Source organism: Camelina sativa, chromosome 15 (assembly GCF_030686135.1).
Source record: "Camelina sativa cultivar CO46 ecotype springtype chromosome 15, ASM3068613v1".
Classification (NCBI taxonomy): domain Eukaryota; kingdom Viridiplantae; phylum Streptophyta; class Magnoliopsida; order Brassicales; family Brassicaceae; genus Camelina; species Camelina sativa.
Window position 1 is genome coordinate 29,287,306 of NC_141894.1, and position 23,284 is coordinate 29,310,589.

Genomic DNA, 23,284 nt, shown 5'->3' on the forward strand with positions numbered 1-23,284 from the left:
CGTTTCAGCTAGCATGGTTTCCTATCTGATTGAAGTGAGAGACAAAGATAAGCAATCCGAGTCCAACCTACGTAAGAGAGTAAATCTTATACAATTGAACCACAAACAAGCAATGTGAGACCAACCTCGATTAATATCGCCTAGGAAAGAAGAGGGATCTACAGACGGCAAGTTCTCACTCAGGATTTCACTTTATATATACGCAACTTATGGGCTATCTAACGGGCTCTAAATGTCTGTGAGCTAAATGTGTAGGCATCATCACATATAGTAACATCATCAAGCAAATGTAAAATAGATATTGTACATCTTATCTATATTAGACAAGAATATTTTTGGAGATAGAAAAGAATCGAGAACCAACAAAACCCATATATTTTTTTTTTTGGCTCAACATCAACTTTTCATTAACCAAATGATATAACCAAATCAAAGGCACATAACATTCACCCCAATAGACTTGGACCAAAACAAATGCAATGGTTGATCAAGTACAACCCTGGAATACTAGGCGGAGCCAACACTACCTAATCGAGAACCATTGCATTTTTTAACCACAGCGAGATCGATAACACACCACGACTCGGAGTGAAATCATCTCTTAAACCACCTAAATTGACCCAATGACACAAAAACAAATACTAACACAGAGAAGGCCTAAACCAGTACTGAAAGCAGATTAAATCCCAGCTATGAGATCCTCATGATCGACGTGAAGAACTTATCTCAATAACTTCAACACCCAGAGGCGCATTATCAGAAAAGCTTGGTCTCTCCGACTTTCACTGTTCCGGTCCTAAACTTAAAACGGACAATATATCCGACTGACCCGACCAAGAGTCCTGAAGCTATAATAACCGGCGTAATAGATTGTTCTCCGAACTAACTATTCAATAACCAGAATTCTAATCATCTAAAGATTAGAAATTGGAGCACATATTAGCATATCATCACCTCACAGTGCAAGTTCAAAGTGACAACATCACTTCCGTCAAGTTACGAGACATACACCACACCTTGGTCGGACTGAAAAACAAAAATGACACCACCCCTTGCTGCAGGACACCGCCGTGGCTGGAATGGAGCACAGATTAACCCAAACCCGACCACTGAAGCTCGTCGAAGAAAAGCTTCAGCCCTCACTGCTCTCCGAAGCCCACAAACCGCCGGTGACAAAACAGCAAACAAAGTCGCCACCCCAAATCCACCAGATCTGGCCAAGAATCGACGGTGTCCTCCAACATCTTCACTAGATCCTTCACCAGCAACCTCCACCCGATGGATCTTCGCTTCACGCACCAAAAAATCACCGGAACCACCGTCTTCGAGAAGCACCTAACCGACGGCGACAATGTAACAAGGAACGGGAGACGGAAAAGGAACTACAAGATATTATATATTTTCTAAACATGCTTAATTTTATTTTATATTTATAGAACTGTATAACCTACGTAAATACATTAAAAAAATTTAATCAACTGACCTGGTCCTAGTTCCCCGGAAGGTAGTCTGGTTTAAATTACGGTTTGATTTTAAAACCATTTTTGCTTTTTGTTTACCACCATTCTTCATCTTCTTTTTTACACAATCCGAAGGATCATTCTGTTTTTCGCCATCATCACTTGCTTTACAATTAGAAACCTCCTTACTAGTCTTGCTTCTCTCAACCTTCCTCTTCTCAACAAAATTAACTACTCCTCGAAGAACAACATCGATATCATCGTCTTGCATCAGCTCTTCAGCTAATTCAACAGGAGTAACTTCAGTAGAATCGATCAGCGCCTCGATTTCCTCGCAAAGAGGATGGTTCAAGCCATCTAAACCAAGGTAGTTTGAGACCAATGTCCTAAATCCTAAACCTGTACAGTAAGACATGTTGATATGCACATCCATCCTCCCAGGACGTAACAGAGCAGGGTCTAGCCGGTCTTTGTGATTCATAGTGAACACTATGATTCTTTCATCTCCAAAACTCGACCATAACCCATCAATGAAATTCAAAATCCCTGATAGAGTCACCTACATCACAGAGACAACATATCACAGTCAGAACCAATACTAAATTATTTTAAAAGATCTATCACCTTTCCATTCCTCTTTTTATCTTCTGGATTCTCATCTTCCTCATCATTCTCAGCTTCCCTGTCTCTCACCTCAGCATTACAATCAGTATCTTCAATAACCAAAATCGAACTATTCATTGTAGATAACAAAACCCTCTTCAGCTCACCATTGTCATAAATACTACTAAGCTCAAGATCAAACACATCAAACTTCAAGTAATTAGCCATTGCAGCAATCAAGCTTGATTTACCAGTTCCTGGGGGACTATATAACAAGTAACCTCGCTTCCAAGCTTTACTAACTCTTTTGTAAAACTCTCTCCTCTTCAAGAACCTCTCCAAATCATCAATGATCTTCTTCTTCGCATTCGGATCCATGGCCAATTTATCAAACGTTGATGGAAGCTCGAGATTGATACATCCCCAATACCCACCAGCCATTCCATCATCATCGACAGTCACATACACATCTCTGCTATAAAGCTTCACCACTCTCAAGTTCCTCTTAATCTCCTCTGACTCGGCTACAAGCCTACAACGTGGCTTAGATAAGAGTCCATGACTTTTTCTCTAAGCTTCTTCTTGAACGTGAGTTCCTAGTAACGTTTCACTTTATCACTTTTCTCGTTCTCCGGTTGAACGTAGCTCCATGTCACCTCGGAACCCTCGAAAGTATCGAGGATGGCTTCACCTTTTTCGATGGCGATCGTGAAATGTTTATGCTTAGGGATCTTGCCGACACGTAAACGCTCAGTATTTGGTCCGATTCTGTTCCAGAGGTACATCTCCGCTGCGTCGAAGACATGGTTCCTGTTCCGTTTGAAGTTCTCGTCGATAACCTAACAGGAACTAAATCCCGCGGGCTAGCCCAGCCCGGCCCTAAAAAACACCGGGCTTGGGCTTAAATATATATGTCCAAAAAAAATTGGGCCTTTCGGGCTCAGCCCGTTCGGGCTATAGGGTTTTTTGGGCTTAGCCCGATCGGACTCGGACCATCCCGAAAAGCCCTTTAACAAATATATTTGTACTTTTTGTTAAGATTTTTGTTTGATTGTAATATTTAATTAAAGATTTATTGTAAATAAAGTTTAAAACTCTATTCCTAGTTTTCATATTTACTTAATAACCTTACTTAATACTTATAAAATTTCTATCTATGATATTTTATATGAATTATATATTGTTTTATTTGGTTAAACTATTAAAATTTTATTTAGTTTTAAACTTTTTCTTTTAAATTAAGTTGGTTGTAGTAAATGTAGATGAATAATTAAAATTTTGATTGATTTGTTTTATAGTGCACCTTTAAACATTGTTTTTTAAGGATTATAAGTTTGAATTTTTGATCTCTAAGATAAGCCCGGAAAAGCCCGAAAAACCCTGTAGCCCTGTTAGGGTCGGGCTCGGGCTTTGAAATATAGGTTCGGAATTATTTCGGGCCGGGCCGGGTCAGGCTCAAACATATGCGGGCTTTACGGGTTTCGGACCGGGCCGGACCGGGCCAGCCTGATTGACACCCCTAAGTGTAACTCTATTTTATTTTATTACTATAATATAACCCGTGCTTGAGAGCACGGGTTGAAATTCCTTCCTTTTGTTTATTTGGTAATTTTTATTTAAAACATCGTGTATGTGTATGTGATTATTTTATTTGTTTTACAAGGTTTTTTTTATGGAATAATATGGCATGATATCATATAATGAATCTGACTTATGAAAATAACATCTATTATGTAAGATATATTCTAGTATATCAAGATTTTAACCCGTGGTCTAACGTGGATTAAGTTGTGTGATAAAAAAATTAATTTTTGTTTGTTAATTTTATTTGATTTGTTTAGTGTTTAAAATTACATATTGTATTTTGATTGTTAATTCTATTACTTAACCTATAGTATAACAAATATTAATTTTAGGACCAAATATGTAACGTATGTTTGTCAAAATCATCATGACCAAGAAAGCCTACCAAACAACATTATTTCAAACTTAAATTTAATCTGAGAAATCATATTTTTGAAATTTTAATCCGTGCTCTAGCAAGAAATCATATTTCTCAAAAAATTTTCATATTATAGTGACATATTATTGACCCGTGATATAACAAATCAAATTAGAGTTTTTATAATTTTTAAGTTTTTGATCTATCATATATTTATGATATTCTTAAAAATATCAAATTAACCTATTTTTAAATATTCCAAATTAAATTATTTAAAAAGTTTATTATAGTATATAAAACTATACAATTCAACAAAAATATATGAAATGTATTTAAATATTCAAATTTTTACCTACTACTCAGTCAAAATTTTCTGATAAAGTTAGGTATTTTTTTTAATAATCGGAAATGATTTGTAATGTACGGAGGAGTGATTAATTTCTATTACTTTCTGAGATTTTTTTGTTTATATATGGTTTGTTAAATTTTATTTGAGATTTTATTTTATTCTTTGGAATATCCTTTTTAAGAGGATCATAATCCTAAATCTATATAACCTATCAAATAATTGATCTATATAACCTATCAAATAATTAATCTTAGTTATAACCTATTTAATATTATATGGTCTATCAATTTGAAGTTGTGTACTTTTCTTTTATTAAAAAGGGGATAATGTGTAATGATATTTTAATCATCATGTTGAAATCTTTGTTTCAGTATCAATCTTTTATCCTATAAAACATATCAAATCTGTCCAGTGAAATTCTGCCATAAGATTTCTATTTTATATTTTATTTATAAAAAAACTATTGTCACGTAATATTTTTCTATTTTTTACCTGGCCAATGAGATTCTGCTCCAATTGTAAACAAATTCTTCTTCCCTGTCTCTCACCTCAGCATTACAATCCAAAACTCGACCATAACCCATCAAGTTACACAACAGACCATATCATATATCCCAAAAAAACCTTGTTTACATTATATGCTTATGCATGATGCATCCTTTGACAAAATCTGCTGAAGGCAAAAAGGAAAACAAAGTTTAAAAGCAGAGCAAGTAGAGTTTTATAATCTTGAACCAAACCAACAAGACAAACCATGCATCCTGATGCTTCTTCGAACCTTGTTTCTGAAGAGAATAAAATATGTTCCTCACTATTTGATCAATAGTTTTAATACCAAACTAGATTTTACCCTGCAGTACACCGCGGAGCTATATTTTATTTTAGAAAAGAAAAATATAATTTGATTAGTAGATTAACTATATATATATATATATATATGAGTATATGACTAATGTTTTGCATATTTTAAATCTTTATCGCTTATATTTATACATTAATTAAAATTTAACCCATGTTCTAGCATTTGATTAATAATATTTAATATTTATGCTAATGTTGCTATAACCCGTTTTGAAATAAATCTTGTTTTATGAGATTTTTAACATTTATAAATCTAAAGATTCATAATATTTTAATTTTTATTAAGTTTAACATAGAAATAATCATTTTTTGTAATGGTGTTAAAATATAAAAAGGTATATTTATTTTATTTAATAATTTAGGTAGAACTAATTAGTTTCTATAAATACATTTCGAATTTATTTATAACAATTAAACCAAAATTTATGGCATATGCTCCTCTAACAATTAATATGTATAACAATTAGTTTTTATTTTAAAAAATGAATTTAATTAAATATTTAATGTCAGTGGCATTCCCTATAAATAGTACTGAACTTCAGGATTTATTTTATAATTGTCTCGAAAAATGTTCTAGCTTTTGATTAATAATATTTAAAATTTATGCTAATGTTGCTATAACCCGTTTTGAAATAAATCCTGTTTTATGAGATTTTTAACATTTATAAATCTAAAGATTCATAATATTTTAATTTTTATTAATTTTAACATAGAAATAATCATTTTTTTTTTGAAATGGTGTTAAAATATAAAAAGGTATATTTATTTTATTTAATAATTTAGGTAGAACTAATTAGTTTCTATAAATACATTTCAAATTTATTTATAACAATTAAACCAAAAGTTATGGCAAATGCTCCTCTAACAATTACTATGTATAACAATTAGTTTTTATTAAAAAAAATGAATTTAATTAAATATTTAATGTTAGTGGTATTCCCTGTAAATAGTACTGAATTTCAGGATTTATTTTATAATTGTCTCCAAAAATGTATATATAGATGGTCTTACTAAAAGAACCAACATCGATTTATAGTTATTGTCTACGGTAACCTGTTGGCAACCACTATGGCAATATCATATTCTCGAACATACTCACGACATTTTAAAATTGCTTCTTTACTTTGCTGTTTTTTAGGTTTTGTCAACTTTCGTAATGGTGAAAAATTGCAGTGCCTACCACTAATTTTTAATAACATTGGTAAAGATAGTTCTGTCAAAAGTATAAGGTTTACAAAACTAATTTTTAATAACCTCATACAAGCTTTTGTCAAAAGTATAAGGTTTACAACCCATACAAGCCTTTTATTTTATTAGGCTTAATGTTAAAGTACCAAGTTACACAACACACCATATCATATATCACAAAGCTATCTCTTACCTAATAAGTTTTGGCCTTTCCTTTCCCTTTCCCTTTTCCTTTTTGTTTACCACTCTTCTTCTTCTTCTTTACACAATCCAAAGAACGACTCTGTTTTTCGTCATCATCAATTGCTTTACAAGTAGAAACCTCCTTAGTACTGGTCTTGCTTCTCTCAACCTTCCTCTTCTCAACAAAGCTGATTACTCCTCGAAGAACAACATCGGTATCATCGTCTTGCATCAGCTCTTCCGCTAACTCAGCAGGAGTAACTTCAGTAGAATCGATCAGCGCCTCGATTTCTTCACAAAGAGGATGGTTTAAGCCATCTAAACCGAGGTAGTTCGAGACCAGTGTCCTAAATCCTAGACCTGTACAATAAGACATGTTGATATGCACATCCATCCTCCCAGGACGTAACAGAGCAGGGTCTAGCCGGTCTTTGTGATTCGTCGTGAACACTATGATTCTCTCATCTCCGAAACTCGACCACAACCCATCAATGAAGTTCAGAATCCCTGACAAAGTCACCTGCAACTCAAAGACCATATCATCACAGTCAGAACCAATAATAGTTTCTCTTGAAAGATCAAAACCAAATCACAAATTCAAAAAAGATTTCACCTTTCCACTCTTCTTATTATCTTCTTGATTCTCAGCTTCCCTGTCTCTCACCTCAGCATTACAATCAATATCCTCAATAACCAAAATCGAACGGTTCGTCGTTGATAACAAAACCCTCTTCAGTTCACCATTGTCATAAATACTACTAAGCTCAAGATCAAACACATCAAACTTCAAGTAATTAGCCATTGCAGCAATCAAGCTTGATTTACCAGTTCCTGGTGGACCATACAACAAGTAACCTCGTTTCCAAGCTTTACCAACTCTCTTATAAAACTCTCTCCTCTTCAAGAACCTCTCAAGATCATCTATGATCTTCTTCTTCGCATCCGGATCCATGGCCAACGTATCAAACGTCGATGGATGCTCGAGATTGATACATCCCCAGTTCCCACCAGCCATACCATCATCATCATCACTGGCGTACACATCTCTGCTGTAAAGCTTGACCACTCTCAAGTTCCGCTTAATCTCCTCTGATTCGGCTACAACGTGGCTGAGATAAGAATCCATGACTTTGTCTCTAAGCTTCTTCTCGAAGGTGAGCTCGTAGTAACGTTTCACTTTATCACCTTTCTCGTTCTCCGATTGAACGTAGCTCCATGTCACCTCGGAGCCCTCGAAAGTATCGAGGATCTCTTCGCCTTTCTCGATGGAGATCGTGAAATGTTTCTGCTTAGGGATCTTGCCGACTCGTAAACGCTCTGTATCTGGTCCGATTCTGTTCCGGAGATACATCTCCGCCGCGTCGAAGACTTGGTTCCGGTTCAATCCGAAGTTCTCGTCGATAACCACCGTTATGTACTTCGATTTCGCAGTAAAGAACCGGTCGAGTAAGTTGGAGAAGTAAGATCGGAGCTTCACCGGTACGAAATCCTGGAGCATCGATCTAAAGAGCATCAAGAACCCGGTTAAAGAAGCGTACGCTGAGAACAGCGACGATGGTGAGAAAGAGAAATCGGATGAAGGATACATCTCTTTGAAAATCGATATGCCACAAAGAAAAAAACCGATGAAATTTTCCGATGACCTAAAGATTTTATTCCGGTGAAAGAGACTGAGTGAGAAGAAGTGATGGGGATGATGAGTTAACAAAAAAGTGAGAAAGAGGTAGTGTTCTTTTTATAGACGCACATGCCCAAATTGTTTTTCACATATGACCAAATAGGAAAATAATAAAGAAGTCTTAACAGAGTAAAGAGACTTGACCTACCAAACAAAAATATTAGTAAAGAGTCTTGCAGAGGAAGGAAGGGAAGCTTGCGCCGCAAGGAGAAGACGTCCGTGTACACGTCAGAGGTCAATTAGTAAAGCTACATGTGACGAACGAACGAACGAATCTACTTGGGTCTTTCCCCTCTTTGATTTGGTCCGTTCGATGAATATTTACGAATACGTCTAGAATAATAAATTGAATGAAGTACGAATACGTCTAGAATACAGTAATAAAATTTGCCTCTTTCTCTCTTAGTGGGCCGGGGTGTTTACTGTTCAGAGCCCAAACATTTTTTTCCCCCAAAGCAGATCTTAGAAGTTTGAACCCAACATACACTTGTTAGCAAGCCGAAAAGCAATGTCACATGCATATATATATAGATCATCAGTAATCTTCAGCATATGCATAAGTTGTGAATTTCAAATAGTTTCTGCAAGCTGCCAATCTTATCACGGCCAGGAACATATGATTTCTCTATTAGCGGGTTTGAGTCAAGTGTTTCTGAGCAAAATTTTGTCGACCTCATATCCTTCAAATGTTATGTTAGAATTTTGTTGACGAGGATGCACCAAGAAAGATGAACACCACTAACAAACGTCAATAAACTATTCTCATGTTTTGTTTCTAGTTTTTTTCTAAAATTTGTAAAGTTTAGATTTGAATTTTTGAAGTTAGGCCAAGTGAGATTTGGTAAATTTAATTCCGGTGACTATCGTTTGCAATGACTAACATAATATAACTTTTTAGTTTTTTTTTTTATGTCAAATGAAGACCAAAATCTGATGTCAAAAAAAAAATGAAAACCAAAATCTAGTTCATCCCAGTTGACTTTAAAAAAACGAAAAAATAGTAGTCGCGTAAAATTCTAAATTATAGCAACCATTCCATATCATTATATCAAATAAGGTTTTCACAAACAAAAAATTAATGAACACAAATCATAACACAATTTCTATACACATACACATCTACTTAAAGTAGATAACAGGAGTATTAGATCTCAAATCCCACATTCCACTTTCTTTAAGGTATTCATGGTATCTAGAGAATTCAGGTTTAGCCGTTGCTTTCTTCTTGCTTCGGCGGCGATAACCATCAAATAAACTAAAGATGGGATGGCTCAATTTGCTTGTCACCACTGTCTTATTTAATTTTTGGCTTGAAAGCTTTTCCAAAATCACAGGAAAATCTCCACCAAGTCTTATCGATGGAGCATAGTACGGAACGCTAGTTGACCTCCTCAGCTTTGCTCCGAGTAAGCTAAAGGTGGAATCATCACTTACACGTTCGTATCCGCTGCGACGGCTCCTTGTCCTCGTGCTTAGGGTTCTTAGCATTTGCATATCTGGATTTTTGGTTTGTGTATCGAAGTTAAATATTGAATTTTTCTTGGAAGAGAGGAGTCCAGAGAAAGTATATGGTTGTTTGTGGTTATTGTAAAGAGGGAGAGTATTCGATTGTCTTTATATAGTTTTGTTGATATAATATAAAAATCGTAGGTGTATAATAAATAATTGTGGATTATTTAAGTTAAGTTGCCGATTTGGACAATTCAAACTTTCGTTGGTCGTATCCTCTTTTCTCATTAGTTATAACTTATATTAAGTCCCGTTAGAATAAATTAATAAAGACTAGGACTTGCATTAGTTTCATGGTAAACGTTGTGTTAACAATAGAATAAAACACAAGACTGTTGACCAAAAAAACAAAAAGACTAATTACGTTAGACGACATGTATGTTATCAGCTTATCATAACAAAATGTCACATGGTTGGTAGCTTTATATATAGTATATCACGTAACCGTATGATTGTAACTCACTAACAGCTGCAAGTACTGTTTCATATCCAAATCAAAACATGAATTTTGAGACGAAAAAAATGGTTAAAAGAAATATAAGACTCCTGCAAATCAGTCGTCAAATATTGAGTTTAGTTTTAAATCGTGTTAGTTTGCTGCTTTTTAGGTTTTGTCAATCTTTATATTGTTTGTTTTTTAGTATGTAATTTTACAGGTTAGTTTTTCCGACTTAAGACTCGGGTGATATTTTTGATCTCACTAGTTTTATATTCCACAAATATTTTTTGTATGTTTCTAATGAAATTCAGATGGCAAAAAAAAAAAGAACGATCCATAAACAAGAAATAGAAAAAAATGGCTTATAACTTGATCTAACAGCATCATGCCATCTAATAACAGGTACACTGGAGACTGGAGTGATTATTTATTATTAACTTTTTCCTGTCAGAAAAAATATCAAATGGTATTATTAAGAGAACCAACATCGATTTTACGGCAACCTGTTGACAAACACTACGGAAACATCACATGCATTCTGAAAAGCGTCAAATGATCATCAATCATTCAATCTTCTGAACAAGGTCTGGAACATACTCACGACCTTGTATCCTGAACTTACACTCATCTCCCCCATTTTGTCGGATCCAAAAGAGAGTTCTATAAAGTGAGTTTTAAAATGAACAGAAATATGCAATATGTAAAAGACCACTTGAGATGCTCCAGGCATCTATTATAAAGTTTCTTAGAATTAGGATCAGTTATGTTTTTGACAAAAGACTGTATCTGGTTTAGTACTGCGTCTGAGATGTTATGTTGGAGATAATTGATCAAGAACTTTCCAAGACCGGGGATGTCTGATTTATCCGTTAGCGGATTTGATGACATGATCTTGAAACAAAATTTAGAATCGATGGTTTCTCAGCAAGTTGCCTCGACTTCGTATTGCTCAAATGTTTGTTTGAATCTTTTAGACGAGGATAGGCCAAAAAGATGAATAAAACTAATGAGACCGCCAATAAAATGTTGTTTCTGAGGTATATAAATAGCAGACATTTATTTTATCAGAACTTTGTGAAAGTTCTGGTTGCATTCTATATGGTTTACATTTATAAGTCATATTTATAGTGTTCTATTTTCTCAATCTTAGAGATAATCAATATTCGTATCACTTAGATTTGTCACAAATAATATAATAAAATGAACACAAATCATAACATAATTTATATATACATCTACTTGAAGTAGATAACAGGAGTATTAGATCTCGAATCCCACATTCCACTTTCCTTAAGGTATTCATGGTATCTAGAGAACTCCGGCTTAGCCGTTGCTTTCTTCTTGCTACGGCGGCGATAACCATCAAATAAACTAAAGATCGGATGGCTCAACTTGCTTGTCACCACTGTTTTATTTGGCTTTTGGCTTGGAAGCTTTTCCAAAATCACAGGAAAGTCTCCACCAAGCCTTATCGATGGAGCATAGTACGGAACGCTAGTTGACCTCCTCAGCTTTGCTCCGAGTAAGCTAAAGGTGGAATCATCGCTTACACGCTCGTATCCGCTGCGACGACTTCTTGTCCTTGTGCTTAGGGTTCTTATCATTTGCATATCTGGATTAGTTTTCTTTTTGTTTGGTATATCAAGGTTTAAAATTTCCTGGAAGAGAGGAGAATTAAGAAGGTAATGGTGATGGTGAGAAAGAGATAGACGTCAAGAGAAAGTTATTGTTGTTTGTGGTTGTTGTAATTAAAGAGAGAGTTCTCGATCGATTGTCTTTATATAGTTTTGTTGTCATAATTTAAAAATTGTAGGGACGAACAATGAGTGTGCATTATTAAAGTTAGGTAGCCAATTTGGAAAATTCAAACTTCACAGGTCGTATCGTCTTTTCTATTAGTATTATACAAACAGTAGGAATTGCGACGCATGATAACCGTTGTGTTAACAAAAGAATAAACACAGAGACTTGATTTTTATAATTAAGAAACACAGACTTATAAATGTACGTGTCTATAAAATACTCAATAAACAAAATAAATGGCCAGCGAGCACATGGTTGATGCCTTGATGGGTTAATATATTAGTACATTACGTAACCAAATTATTGTAATTCATGATCAGCTACAAAGCTAAAAAAAAACCTGATATGTTAAGAAAGATATATTTATGTGGACCAATCTTTTATATATTCAAATGAGTCAAAAGCATCAGTTTGCTTTCAGGTTGTTGGAACTTGGAAGCTGCTTAATTAGTGGTAACTAGAGATTAGAGAACTTGTCTTTTTGACCGGGAAATTGTATATTGTATTTAACTTGGCTCGTTTGTTTCCCACAAAGATCCCAAAAAATATAAAGAATACGAAATATATGAGTAATACACACAAATTTAGAAATAGCTTCAGTTTTGTTCATCCACTAAAAAACATAATGTGAATTCTGCAAACGTAGAAACACTATCAAAGTTTTAAAAAATAACTTAATTGTATTTTGTTTCACCATTTTTTTACGATTTTAGATATTCACATTTAATAATAGCTTAAACTTTTATTGACAAAAATAAAGCAAAATCTGCAAATACTTGTCAAAATTTGAAAAATAACTCAATTCTTTGTTACGCCTATTTTGTAAAAAGTTTACTTAAATCAAATTAATGGAGACTCGAGTCCGAAACTACACACAAGGGATAAATAACAAAATTAAGTTAAACTATAAATAAATAACTCAGGACGGACAAGTTCTGACATCTTTCTCAATCCTATGCAGATTTGACAGATAAGAAGAGACAGCTTGGTGGAAGTCATATTGTCCGGTTTTGTTTGTTAAGAAGGTTGACAAAACCTGGCGGTTCTGTATTGATTATCGTGAACTTAACAAGGTCACAGTCAAGGATAAATTTCTAATTCCGGTGGTTGAGGAACTCTTTGATGAGTTACATGGGGCACATTATTTTACCATGCTCGACCTTACGTCTGGTTATCATCAAGTGCGAATGTGTGACGAAGACATTGAAAAGACGGCATTTAGAACGCATCACGGCCATTATGAATTTTTAGTAATGCCTTTTGGTCTCTCGAATGCACCTTCTATGTTTCAGAGCTTCATGAATTCAGTTTTTCAAAGTATGTTACGGAAATTTGTGCTTGTCTTCTTCGACGATATTTTAATATATAGTGCCACTTGGGACCAGCATCTGCTCCATATACGAGAGGTTTTTGAGCTTCTACGAGCTCATAAGCTGTTCCTCAAACATTCCAAGTGTTCATTTGGGAGAGAGGAAGTGGGATACCTTGGTCATGTAATTTCCAGTGGTGAAGTTCGTGTGGATGAGTCCAAGATAATTGCAGTGAAGGAGTGGCCAAGACCGCTGACAGTAAAAGCTGTTCGTGGGTTTCTCGGGTTGTCGGGGTATTACCGAAAATTTATTAAAGGCTATGGTGCATTGGCTACTCCTTTGACACAACTTCTTAAGAAAACGGTTTCTTTGGAATGAGGAAGCTGAAGTAGCATTTGTATCGTGAAAGAAAGCCTTGTCTGAAGCTCCTGTTTTAGCCTTGCCCAATTTTTCACAAGAGTTTGTTGTGGAGTGGTTCTTCATCAACGAGATCACCCTATTGCATTTTTTAGTCGGCAATTAGCAGCCCGTCATTATAAACTTGCAGCACACGAAAGAGAACTTATTTGTTTAGCTAAAGCGGTGATTCATTGGAGGTCTTACTTATGGGGCCGTCGGTTTTTGATTCGCACAGACCATTACAGTTTAAAATTTTGGTTCGAACAACGCCTTTCTACATCTCCGCAGATGCATTAGATTAGTAAGGTACTTGGATTCGATTTTGGTGTGGAATTTCGGACAGGAAAAAACAACCAGGCAGCCGATGCATTATCAAGACGTGATGAGGAAGAGCAGGCAAGTAAATGTGAGGTGTACACACTAAAAGGACCTGACACGAGTATTTTTGGACGATTGCGGGGTGAAGTGGAGAGCGAAGCGGAGCTTGCTAAATTGCAGGATAAGGTTATCTGTGGAGAACTGACAAAAGATTGGACGGTTAAGGATGGGTTAATATTCTATAAAGGTCGAGTGTATCTCTCTTCTGGCTCGGATTTGGTAGGTGAAGTGGTTTCAGGCTTTCATAATTTTGGCCATGAAGGAGTACAAAAAACTATGGATAGAATACGGCGAGATTTCTACTGGAAAGGGTGGAAGAAGACAGTTTGGGAGTTTGTTCGGGGTTGTCAAGTTTGTCAACAAAATAAATAGGAGACATTGAAACCGAGTGGGCTGCTCCAACCGCTTCCAGTTCCGACTCAGGTTTGGTCAGATATCTCAATGGATTTCGTTGAAGCTCTTCCTAAAATTTCTGGGAAAACGGTGATTTTGATGGTGGTAGATCGCTTTTTGAAATATGCTCATTTCATTGCATTAAGTCACCCATATACAGCAGGATCTGTCACCCATGTTTTCTTCCATGATATTATCCGCTTACACGGTATTCCAAAGACCATTGTTACTGACCGTGATATGGTATTTCGGAGTTTGTTCTGGCGAGAATTGTTCAAACTGATGGGAACAAATTTATGTTTTATAACTGCCTACCATCCTCAGTCCGATGGTCAGACCGAGGTGGTGAATCGAACATTAGAAATGTACTTAAGATATTTAACGGGAGATACACCCATACAATGGCTTGAGTGGCTTCCATGGGTCGAGTACTGCTATAATACGTCCTTCCACGCTGGTCTTAAGGCAACACCATTTCGTCTAGTCTATGGGAGAGATCCTCCTAGGTTGTTAGATTATACCGGCGGAAGCACTCAAGTGGAGGCTGTGGATGTCGCCTTAGGACAACATGATGAGTTTCTGGCACTCGCTAGGGAGCGTTTAATGGAAGCTCAACATCGTATGAAGCTTGTTTATGGTCTACATCATCGGTTTGTTGAGTTCAGTATTGGAGATTGGGTTTAGCTCAATCTCCAACCATATCGCCAACTATATGTGGCTAAGAAGGCTTTCACAAAACTCTCTCCAAGGTTTTATGGTCCGTTCCAGATAGTGGCTCGTGTTGGGACTATGTCCTATCGATTGAAACTTCCGGATGGCTCAAAAATTCGTGATGTGTTCCATGTCTCTCTGCTCAAGGGTCAGAAAGGACAACTTCCAACCGATACTCTGGTCCTACCACCTGTTTTACATGGCCGTTCAGTGCCAGCTCAACCAGTGGAGCTCCTTAAAGCTCGTATACGCGGCGGTCAGAGACAACTTTTGGTAAAATGGACGGCTGATGTAGAAGACGATGCAACATGGGAAGACGCGGGGAAACTTCTGGAAGCATATCCTGCATTGGAGCTTAAGGACAAGCTCTTAGTGGAGGAGGAGAGTAATGATACGAAGTATGGACTCACGTATCAAAGAAGAAAGCCCATTGCGAAGGAGGTTTAGTTTTAATGTTTACTTTTTATGATATGTAAGGTTTTGATAGTTTTCCTTTTAGTTCTTGCTTATGTCGGTTTATAGAGATCTATATAAAGGATCTCTACAACATTAATAAGAATCAACTTCCAAGCATTAACCTTATTCTCAAAGAGAGACTAGGGTTAAGGGAAGCTTAAGCTTTATCGTTCTCTATTTCCTAAGCAGCTTTAGCAACTTACAACGGGTCCCGTTACTAGGTCCGTGGCAAAAGTGCAGGCTCGTAACATCTACATTATATTAAAGGCACAGTTGGAGAAGGTCTCTTCTACTCTGCAGATTCAAATTTTGTTCTGCAGGGATTCACTGATGCGGATTGGGGATCATGCAAGGGTACTAGGAGATCTACCTCTGGATACTGTATGTTTCTTGGCTCGTCTTTAATCTCTTGGAAATCTAAGAAGTAGCAGGTGGCCTCTCATTCCTCGGCTAAGTCTGAGTACCGTGCTATGCAGTATGCTGTCAGAGAGATTTCTTGGTTGGTGAACTTACTAAAAGAGTTTCAGGTAATTCAATATAAACTTGTTGCTTTCTACTATGATAGGTAAGATGGATTGAGAGAATCCATGTCTTGTTTTCTATTACTATTGTCTCTGTGAATGTGTGGTTTATGTGCTTAATCGATTAGGGATCATTAGTTGTGATGTTTAGAGTTTTGGTGCTAAGAAGAGCTGAAGGAGACGGCTAGGTCGTGTTTGCAGGCATGGTGTCGTTCGACACCATGGTGTCGTTCAGCTGCAGACCACTGCGCGGACTGGCTAAAATTTGGTGGAGAGCTTCGTGGTGCTATAGGCTTCATATCCAACGGTAGAATTGTGGAATGAACGGTTAGCTTGTGAATTAACCAAAGGTTAACATGGATGTTTTCCATGGACTTGTTGTCGACACCAGCATGTTTTTGTGTGTTTGGCTCATAGGAGAACGACTGGAGTTAGGTTTGAATGAGGAGAGGTCGACAAAAGTGATGTTGTGGGCATCGGTGTTAACCGACACTAGGAGAGTGTCGTTTGACACCATGTGTGTTGGATCACAAGTCGTGCATTGGGTGACGATCGACACCAGGTGGAGCTGCCGATCGACAATGGAGAAGTTGATAGTGAATCGGAGTATTCGTGGGGAAGTGTTGTTTGTGACTGGACGAAATCAAATATTCCAGCCCACCTCTCTTGTTACTCGGTCGCTAGGGGTGGTTTGTTGTGCGACTGAGTAACTAGATGAGATGCAGTTTGGTGTATTTGTGAGAATTTTTATAAAGAGCGATTTCTACGTCGGTTGTCTCGTTGGAACTATAGAGTTCCGATGAGATCGTTTCCCGTGAATCCTATGTGAGGATTGAGAATCCAGATGTAGTCGTTTCACTAATCCCGTTAAACATATTTAATAAATTCAAAAATTAATTTATCAAAATGTCTGTTATCCATGGGTTTAAAAGAGACAAATGCGGACATTGCTTAAGTGGCTTTCATGTGACGGGTTTTTGACAGGTCAAATTGACAGGTCAAAAAATAATAAATTTGTTATGGAACAAGCCTATTAAGGTGGATTTGTCCACTTTACAATTTAGGTAAATCGTTTTGGGAAGTTTTATTTCTTAGCAAATTTAATCTGATTTAATATAGTTAATGGGTTTACTAAAAATATAATTGATTACTTTGGTTCACAATTGATCAAGATCCGGCGTCGTGTTGATCCAGATCTGCCGATATGTTGAACCAGAACTATCATTGTGAAACCATTATTATTGCAAACATTTACAAATATGAAAGCAAATAAATACAAAATTACAAAAATGAGTTATAAATGCTATATAAAATAATTATCTCCACAAATATAACTTTTTATGTATGTGTGGGTATAAATCTAGTTTAGTGTTATTGAAATGAGTTATTGAAGAAGATTCCAAAATAACACTACAAAAAAAGAAAAAAGAAAAAACACATAAGACCTTCTCCATCGGAGATTTTAAGAGAGATTTTAAGAGAGGTTTTAAGGAAAAGTAGGAAAAAAATAAATCAGAAAGAAAAAAAAAGGAAGAACTCCTTTTATATAGTATACTTGTTTTCATATAAGAGGTGATGACGTGTCAGCGCGTGGTTGGTTAAAGAGTTTTATCGAGAACAAAATTTTTTTGGCCCGATCGTGTTCTCTCTTCCTCTCTCTCTCGCTCTCTATCGCGAACCTCTCAATCCAAGGAGATTGAATCGGTCGGAATCGTTGGAGAAGGAATCGGACGAGATTGGAATCGGTCGGAATCATTGGAGATGGAATCAGACGAGATTGGAATCGGAGTCTAATCAATCAGAGGAGATTGAATCGATTGGAATCAGAGGAGATTGAATTGGAGGAGCTTGAACCTATCTCTAATGGTAAGTTTCTCATTCTGATATTAAGAATTCGCGACAGATTGAGGCTTTAAACTTTGTTTTTTTTTTTTGTGTTTCTTTGAGAAATATCTTTGTTCTGTTTTGTAATATTTGAATTATCAGACTTGTAGGAGTTTCAATATTCTAGAATTTGGTATTAACCCTGTTTTTGGGACATTGTTTATTAGAGCTTGAAATGTTAAAGGAGAGGTTTTTTTTAAAGGTTTTACATGACGGATGAGCTGTTTCTGAAATTTATTTGTGATGAACAATCTTCAGGACGCCTTATGTACAAGAACAAGTTAATATTGGTTCAGGACCACGAAGTTCCAAAATCAGGTGGTTTAGGTCTACCAGCAATGAGTCACGTTACATCAACACTGTTACTTTTGATGCTAAGGAGTGCTCTCCCACTCTTGTGATGGTTCATGGTTATGGTGCTTCTCAAGGCTTTTTCTTCAGATATTTCGATGCTCTTGCTAGTCGATTTAGGGTGATTGCTATCGATCAACTTGGGTAAGCAGCTTATTATGCAACTTCTCTTTCTGAAATGTATTAGTCACAATATGGCCTTTTGGATGCTTTAAGTATTAACGAGTTCATGCTTTTGCCATTTGTTGGTTCTCTTGTCTTAAACATCAAAGTGAGAATGTTGTTGTAGACCTTTTTTTGTTCTCATGTTTTGTATACATTGGAAACAAAATGGCTTGCATACGTGAAATGACCAGTAATGGAACTGCATTGGTCCTTGTTTATTTGTGTAGAAACTGAGGCATGGTTTATCGACTCCTTAGAGGAATGGCTTAAAGCTCAGAATCTCAGCAACTTTATTCTATTAGGACATTCCTTTGGAGGTTACCTTGCTCTAGTAGACATGATGAGTATGAACCTAATTAAAGAGATTCAGGTCTGTTTTTTGTTTTGTTTTATGTTAATCTCTTTATCAGTGCTTTTAATTTGTAAGATTTGGTTTTGTTCTCAACAATTCTTGATGATACCTGCAGGCAGGTAAGAGAAACAGTCCGTGATGTTGCATTCATGCACAATGAGCAATTTGTTTGTTTTATGTTCATGTTTTTATTCTGTTTGTATGTTTGAAAATTAATTAAATGCGATATTTTCTACTTTAATAAAATCTTTTTATAAAATATTAAATGCAATATTTTCTATTTTTTATACATTTATACCACTTCTATTTTATTTAAAAATTTTCAAATTAAAAAAACATTATTTTCAAAAATAAGAGATCAAAAATTAGAACCTATCATTGGAGGAGAAAATTTTAATTAAGAAATCATTGGTTCTTATATATATTCAAAACAAAACATAATTAATTCATAAAAAATTAAAAGAGTGTTTAACAACCCCATTATAAGAGACTACCGATAATCATGCCCTAAGAAAACCAAAATCAGATTATTCTCCTCTTATGTTGAACAAGAAACAAAAAAAGAGATGTTTGTTTGAAACCCTAAAACAAATCTTACACATTTTTCAACTGGGTAAGTTTCACAAACCAGATCTCAGTTTGCTGCATTCTGAATATTTCCAAAATTTCCAAGAAACGATGGACAAAATTTTACTTGTGTTCAAGCATTGTTTATACGATTGAGGATTAAACTATTTATAAATCAAAGCATTATAAGAAAAATGTTTAACATGTCATCCCAACGATTAAAGTTTAATATAAGAAGATTTTGGAAGGAAAACAATGTTTTAATTAAATAACAAAATTAAACTAAACTATAAATAAATAAGCCAGGACTGACAAGGTCGGTCATCTTTCTCGATGCAATGCAGATTTGACAGATAAGTCGAGACAGCTCGGAAGAAGTCGTATTCTCCTGTGAGAATTCAAGGAAAAGCATGAGCAACCAAAAGTAAAAAAACATGAGCAACAAGTGAGAAGTTAATTACTCCTTCAAGAGCCATAATCTCTCAAACTCGCTCTGCATGGATTCAGCTCTTCGTTTCTCGTATTCCATCTCCCAACGCGACTGCAGTAACAGAAGCATTTAAATATACAATGAAATGCAAGATAAGATAGATGCATGACCGCATATATAGAACGTACCTGTGATAGATGCATGACCGCATCATCTTGTTTCTCTCCAGAGCTGTTATATATCCCACCATATACCCAGAACGAGGCACAATTGGTTCAGTGATAAAAAAAGAAAGAAAATAATGTGCTTTTTTTCTGCGCCAACTTAGAACACCTAAGTGATCTCTCTCAGATTCTGAGACATCAAGCATTCCAACTAATCCAATAATAGCTAAATAAGCCAAACAATACAAAGAAAGTTATACTGGGAGGGTAGGATTCTGCAATAAAACAATTGGCTCTATATATCTAATTCTTAACCCAAGTACCAATTCAACAAAAGAAACCCAAGATTGAACCCTTTGCACGTAGATACATATTATTCTTATAACCAATCCCAACAGAAAAAAAAAAGTAATCTTTTTACCTTTTCATCGTAGCTTTATTCTTATCCCTTGCTTTCATCTTCTGCAAAATCGTAGAGGGTTTGAGAATCTTTTGTAGAGGGCAGGTGAAATAGTCATAGAGGAAGACCTAGCCTAATGGACTGTATAAAATATTAACCTGATTGAACACAATAAAGCCACAAGAGCCTTCCTCTTCCCTCACTTTCTGCTCATGTCATAATATAACCACAAGATGTTTGAGAATGACAATATTTTTTCACTAAGTAACAGGGGAAGTAATATATTCATGTGTTATAAACCTTTTCTTGGTTCTTCACAATGACCAAGGCTTCCTCTAGTTGGGATTTCAGCAACTGCACCTCAGCGAAAGTCAAACCGTCCAAATCCTTACCCGTCATTCTCCTATGGAATATATACAAGGGAAAGCTAATATGAACATCGATCCATGGAAACAGAAACGGGACAAGTTAATGCATACCTGGTCAAAAGCCGTAATCTCTTGAGTTCGCTCTCCAAAGACTAGGTGTAAGAAGAATGATGTGAGTAAGCAAGAACAGAGAAATATATCAAAAGGTTCATGATTTTGAATGGATATTTTGTGTACGAACCAGTGATTCATCTTCTTGTTTGTGTGGACATTGTTTATATCTGGAAAATAGATCACAAAGCACAAAACAAGTCAGGTATTAGGTTAAACTGATGGTTTCTCGAACTAAGGGAGAAATCAAATCTGCTTCTCAAGGATTCGGAGGTTGACATTGCCTTGCTATAATTTCCAGTCCTATCGTAATTTGGCTGGACAAACCCTCCAAAGCACGAAATATCTGACGTTCAAGTCCGCACAGGTCCTCGTAAGAAGTCATTGTATCAATCTCTCTACCATTCATTCTCCTGTGAGGATGACAAGAAAATAAACCCCAAAATTTGAAAGAGCGAAGAGTTTGGCAGAGCAATAAAATGTAAATATGGTAATGAGTAATTATTACTCGTTAAAAAGCCACAGTCTCTTGAACTTGCTCTCCAAGGATTCAGATTTTCGTCTCTCGAATTCCCTCTCCAAGGATTCAGATTTTCGTCTCTCGAATTCCCTCTCCATATGCAGCTGAAAAAACAAGAGCAATTTGAAATACACAATCTGAGGCAAGCAGAAGAAGAGAGAGAGGACCTGAAGAGAGCATAATAATACACGTACTTGGACTTTCTCCTCCTGTCTTTTTTTATCAGAGCTGTACATATATGTTCATCAGATAATATCATAAGATAACCACCTAAAAAAAGATATCTATCACAGAGTCTTGAGAGATCTACCTGCTCGTAGTAGAGGGAACCAAAACCCCTCTCTTCATACCCCTCGAAACCCCTCTCCTTGTGCCATCATTCTCATGCTCTGCTTCCTTCTTCTGCAAAAATCATAGGGTTTGCGATTTATGTCAAACATCTAAATGAAGAGAAAAGCTAAGAAGCCAAGAAAAGAGAAAAAAAATAAACTGGGAAAAGATGTAAGAAAGCTTCAAAATTGTAGTGAACAACTTAAAATTTTACCTGTTTGGAAAGCTTTTCATCTTCTTCTCCTTTATCTTGTTCTGCAATATATACAGTCAAACAAGATGTTTTGAGAATCACAGGAGAAGAAAGTAAATTTATTCTTCTTTCAACCACCCCTAAATGAAAGAGTTTCCATACCTGTTGGTCCACCACAATGGACCTAACCTTATCTAGATGACTTTTAAATGCCTGCAGCTCAGTGTAACTTGCATCGTCGTCTAAACCGTGCATTTTCCTGAGAGTACGTATATGAATAAAGAAAGTCAAACTTCATAAGAAACCCAAATGAATCTGAAAGTAGTAAGCGAGGCATACATACATGAGCATGTTTCGTAATCTCACGACTTCTTTCCGCAACTGCAAGAAGCAAGAACGTATATAGAAATCAATTTGATGATAAATTGTTGCATAAAATGAGAATGAAGTGATGTATACATACCTTTCCTTCTTCATTGTCTTGATCCTCTTCAGAGCCACATCCGTATCTACAAGGAAGAAAAGGTTAAGGCGGAGGAAACTATTGCTTGGCTAAAAATTAAATGATCAAAGCATTCTCTGTATTTTATTGAACAAGTTATCCTAATCACGTTGCACCACTAATATATCCCTTTAACAAGTTACTCTCTGATTCAGATTCCGAGATCCAACAATATCCCTTCATCCAGAAACCTAAGAATCGAATTTTTGTAATTTTCGTACCCCACCAATATTACCTACCTAATTCCAACGAAACAAATTAAACCCTAGAAAATAGAGTTCTTGTTCAGCAAAATGTTACCTGCTGGTGGAGAATTCGCAGAAATTGCAGGCCACTCTCGTCTTCTTCGGGACATCTCTTGGCCTATCGGATCCAACGATACGAGTGAGAGACGCCATCGACCCAACGAAACAAAACCCTAGAAAATAAAGTTCTTGTTCGGCAAAATGTTACCTGCTGGTGGAGAATTCGCAGAAATTGCAGGCCACTCTCGTCCTCTTCTTACTCATCCGCCTCGTTTCCACCATATCTATCTTCAGTGTAATCAGTCGGATCCAACGATACGAGTGAGAGACGCCATCGACCCAACCTTTATTTAGTCAAAACCCTAAAATCATAAGATATTTAATATTTAGTATGATTTTAATATTTTAGAATTTTGAAAAATGTTTGTGAGCTTTTTGAAGATTTGATTATGTTTTAGAGTTTTTATACTTTTCAATCTAGATAGTCGTATTCAACTTGACATTTTAAGTGATTTGTGT

General features: G+C 35.9%; 4 protein-coding genes, 1 long non-coding RNA gene and 1 pseudogene across 6 annotated transcripts; 1 reads left to right on the forward strand and 5 right to left on the reverse strand.

Moving 5' to 3' along the window:
* Nucleotides 1-1,381: 1,381 nt before the first annotated feature.
* Nucleotides 1,382-4,938, reverse strand: LOC104748838 (AAA-ATPase At2g18193 pseudogene; annotated as a pseudogene).
* A 1,488-nt stretch (nt 4,939-6,426) lies between these two features.
* LOC104747654 (AAA-ATPase At2g18193) lies at nt 6,427-8,329 on the reverse strand. The gene is made up of 2 exons (XM_010469329.3): nt 7,200-8,329; nt 6,427-7,106 (listed from the first exon to the last, which is right to left on the reverse strand). Exons 1-2 carry the CDS (start codon nt 8,172-8,174, stop codon nt 6,597-6,599), a joined length of 1,485 nt encoding a protein of 494 aa, XP_010467631.1. The 5' UTR covers nt 8,175-8,329; the 3' UTR covers nt 6,427-6,596.
* A 956-nt stretch (nt 8,330-9,285) lies between these two features.
* LOC104747655 (uncharacterized) lies at nt 9,286-9,849 on the reverse strand. Its single transcript, XM_010469330.2, has one exon. The coding sequence runs from the start codon at nt 9,756-9,758 to the stop codon at nt 9,384-9,386; it is 375 nt and encodes a 124-aa protein (XP_010467632.1). The 5' UTR covers nt 9,759-9,849; the 3' UTR covers nt 9,286-9,383.
* A 1,392-nt stretch (nt 9,850-11,241) lies between these two features.
* Nucleotides 11,242-11,945, reverse strand: LOC104747656 (uncharacterized). Its single transcript, XM_010469331.3, has one exon. The coding sequence runs from the start codon at nt 11,820-11,822 to the stop codon at nt 11,448-11,450; it is 375 nt and encodes a 124-aa protein (XP_010467633.1). The 5' UTR covers nt 11,823-11,945; the 3' UTR covers nt 11,242-11,447.
* A 5,624-nt stretch (nt 11,946-17,569) lies between these two features.
* On the forward strand, nt 17,570-19,194 carry LOC109129301 (uncharacterized). The gene is made up of 4 exons (XR_002035528.2): nt 17,570-18,049; nt 18,326-18,562; nt 18,811-18,953; nt 19,051-19,194. It is a non-coding gene; the product is annotated as an uncharacterized LOC109129301 (long non-coding RNA).
* A 451-nt stretch (nt 19,195-19,645) lies between these two features.
* Nucleotides 19,646-23,175, reverse strand: LOC104748840 (uncharacterized). Of its 2 annotated transcripts, XM_087486943.1 has the most exons (18): nt 22,974-23,117; nt 22,821-22,883; nt 22,482-22,527; nt 22,362-22,399; nt 22,181-22,277; nt 22,040-22,080; nt 21,806-21,897; nt 21,690-21,723; nt 21,484-21,599; nt 21,260-21,388; nt 21,106-21,145; nt 20,976-21,016; nt 20,797-20,899; nt 20,655-20,702; nt 20,518-20,558; nt 20,121-20,163; nt 19,964-20,043; nt 19,646-19,890 (listed from the first exon to the last, which is right to left on the reverse strand). In XM_087486943.1, exons 7-18 carry the CDS (start codon nt 21,841-21,843, stop codon nt 19,824-19,826), a joined length of 780 nt encoding a protein of 259 aa, XP_087343069.1. In that variant the 5' UTR covers nt 21,844-21,897; nt 22,040-22,080; nt 22,181-22,277; nt 22,362-22,399; nt 22,482-22,527; nt 22,821-22,883; nt 22,974-23,117; the 3' UTR covers nt 19,646-19,823. The 2 variants fall into 2 exon arrangements, with proteins under 2 accessions (XP_087343069.1, XP_019092685.1); XM_019237140.2 differs by lacking the exon at nt 22,040-22,080 and having other exon boundaries at nt 22,974-23,175.
* Between the last annotated feature and the right edge of the window lie 109 nt (nt 23,176-23,284).

Coding starts and splice junctions, on each gene's coding strand:
- LOC104747655 (XM_010469330.2), bottom strand. CDS start 9,758: ATGCAAATGCTAAGAACCCTAAGCACGAGGACAAGGAGCCGTCGCAGC.
- LOC104748840 (XM_019237140.2), bottom strand. CDS start 23,047: ATGGTGGAAACGAGGCGGATGAGTAAGAAGAGGACGAGAGTGGCCTGC. Junction 22,400..22,481: donor AAGACAATGAAGAAGGAAAG/GTATGTATACAT, acceptor TGCTTCTTGCAG/TTGCGGAAAGAAGTCGTGAG. Junction 20,164..20,517: donor AATAAAGCTACGATGAAAAG/GTAAAAAGATTA, acceptor GATATATAACAG/CTCTGGAGAGAAACAAGATG.
- LOC104747654 (XM_010469329.3), bottom strand. CDS start 8,174: ATGTATCCTTCATCCGATTTCTCTTTCTCACCATCGTCGCTGTTCTCA. Junction 7,107..7,199: donor ATAATAAGAAGAGTGGAAAG/GTGAAATCTTTT, acceptor TTTGAGTTGCAG/GTGACTTTGTCAGGGATTCT.
- LOC104747656 (XM_010469331.3), bottom strand. CDS start 11,822: ATGCAAATGATAAGAACCCTAAGCACAAGGACAAGAAGTCGTCGCAGC.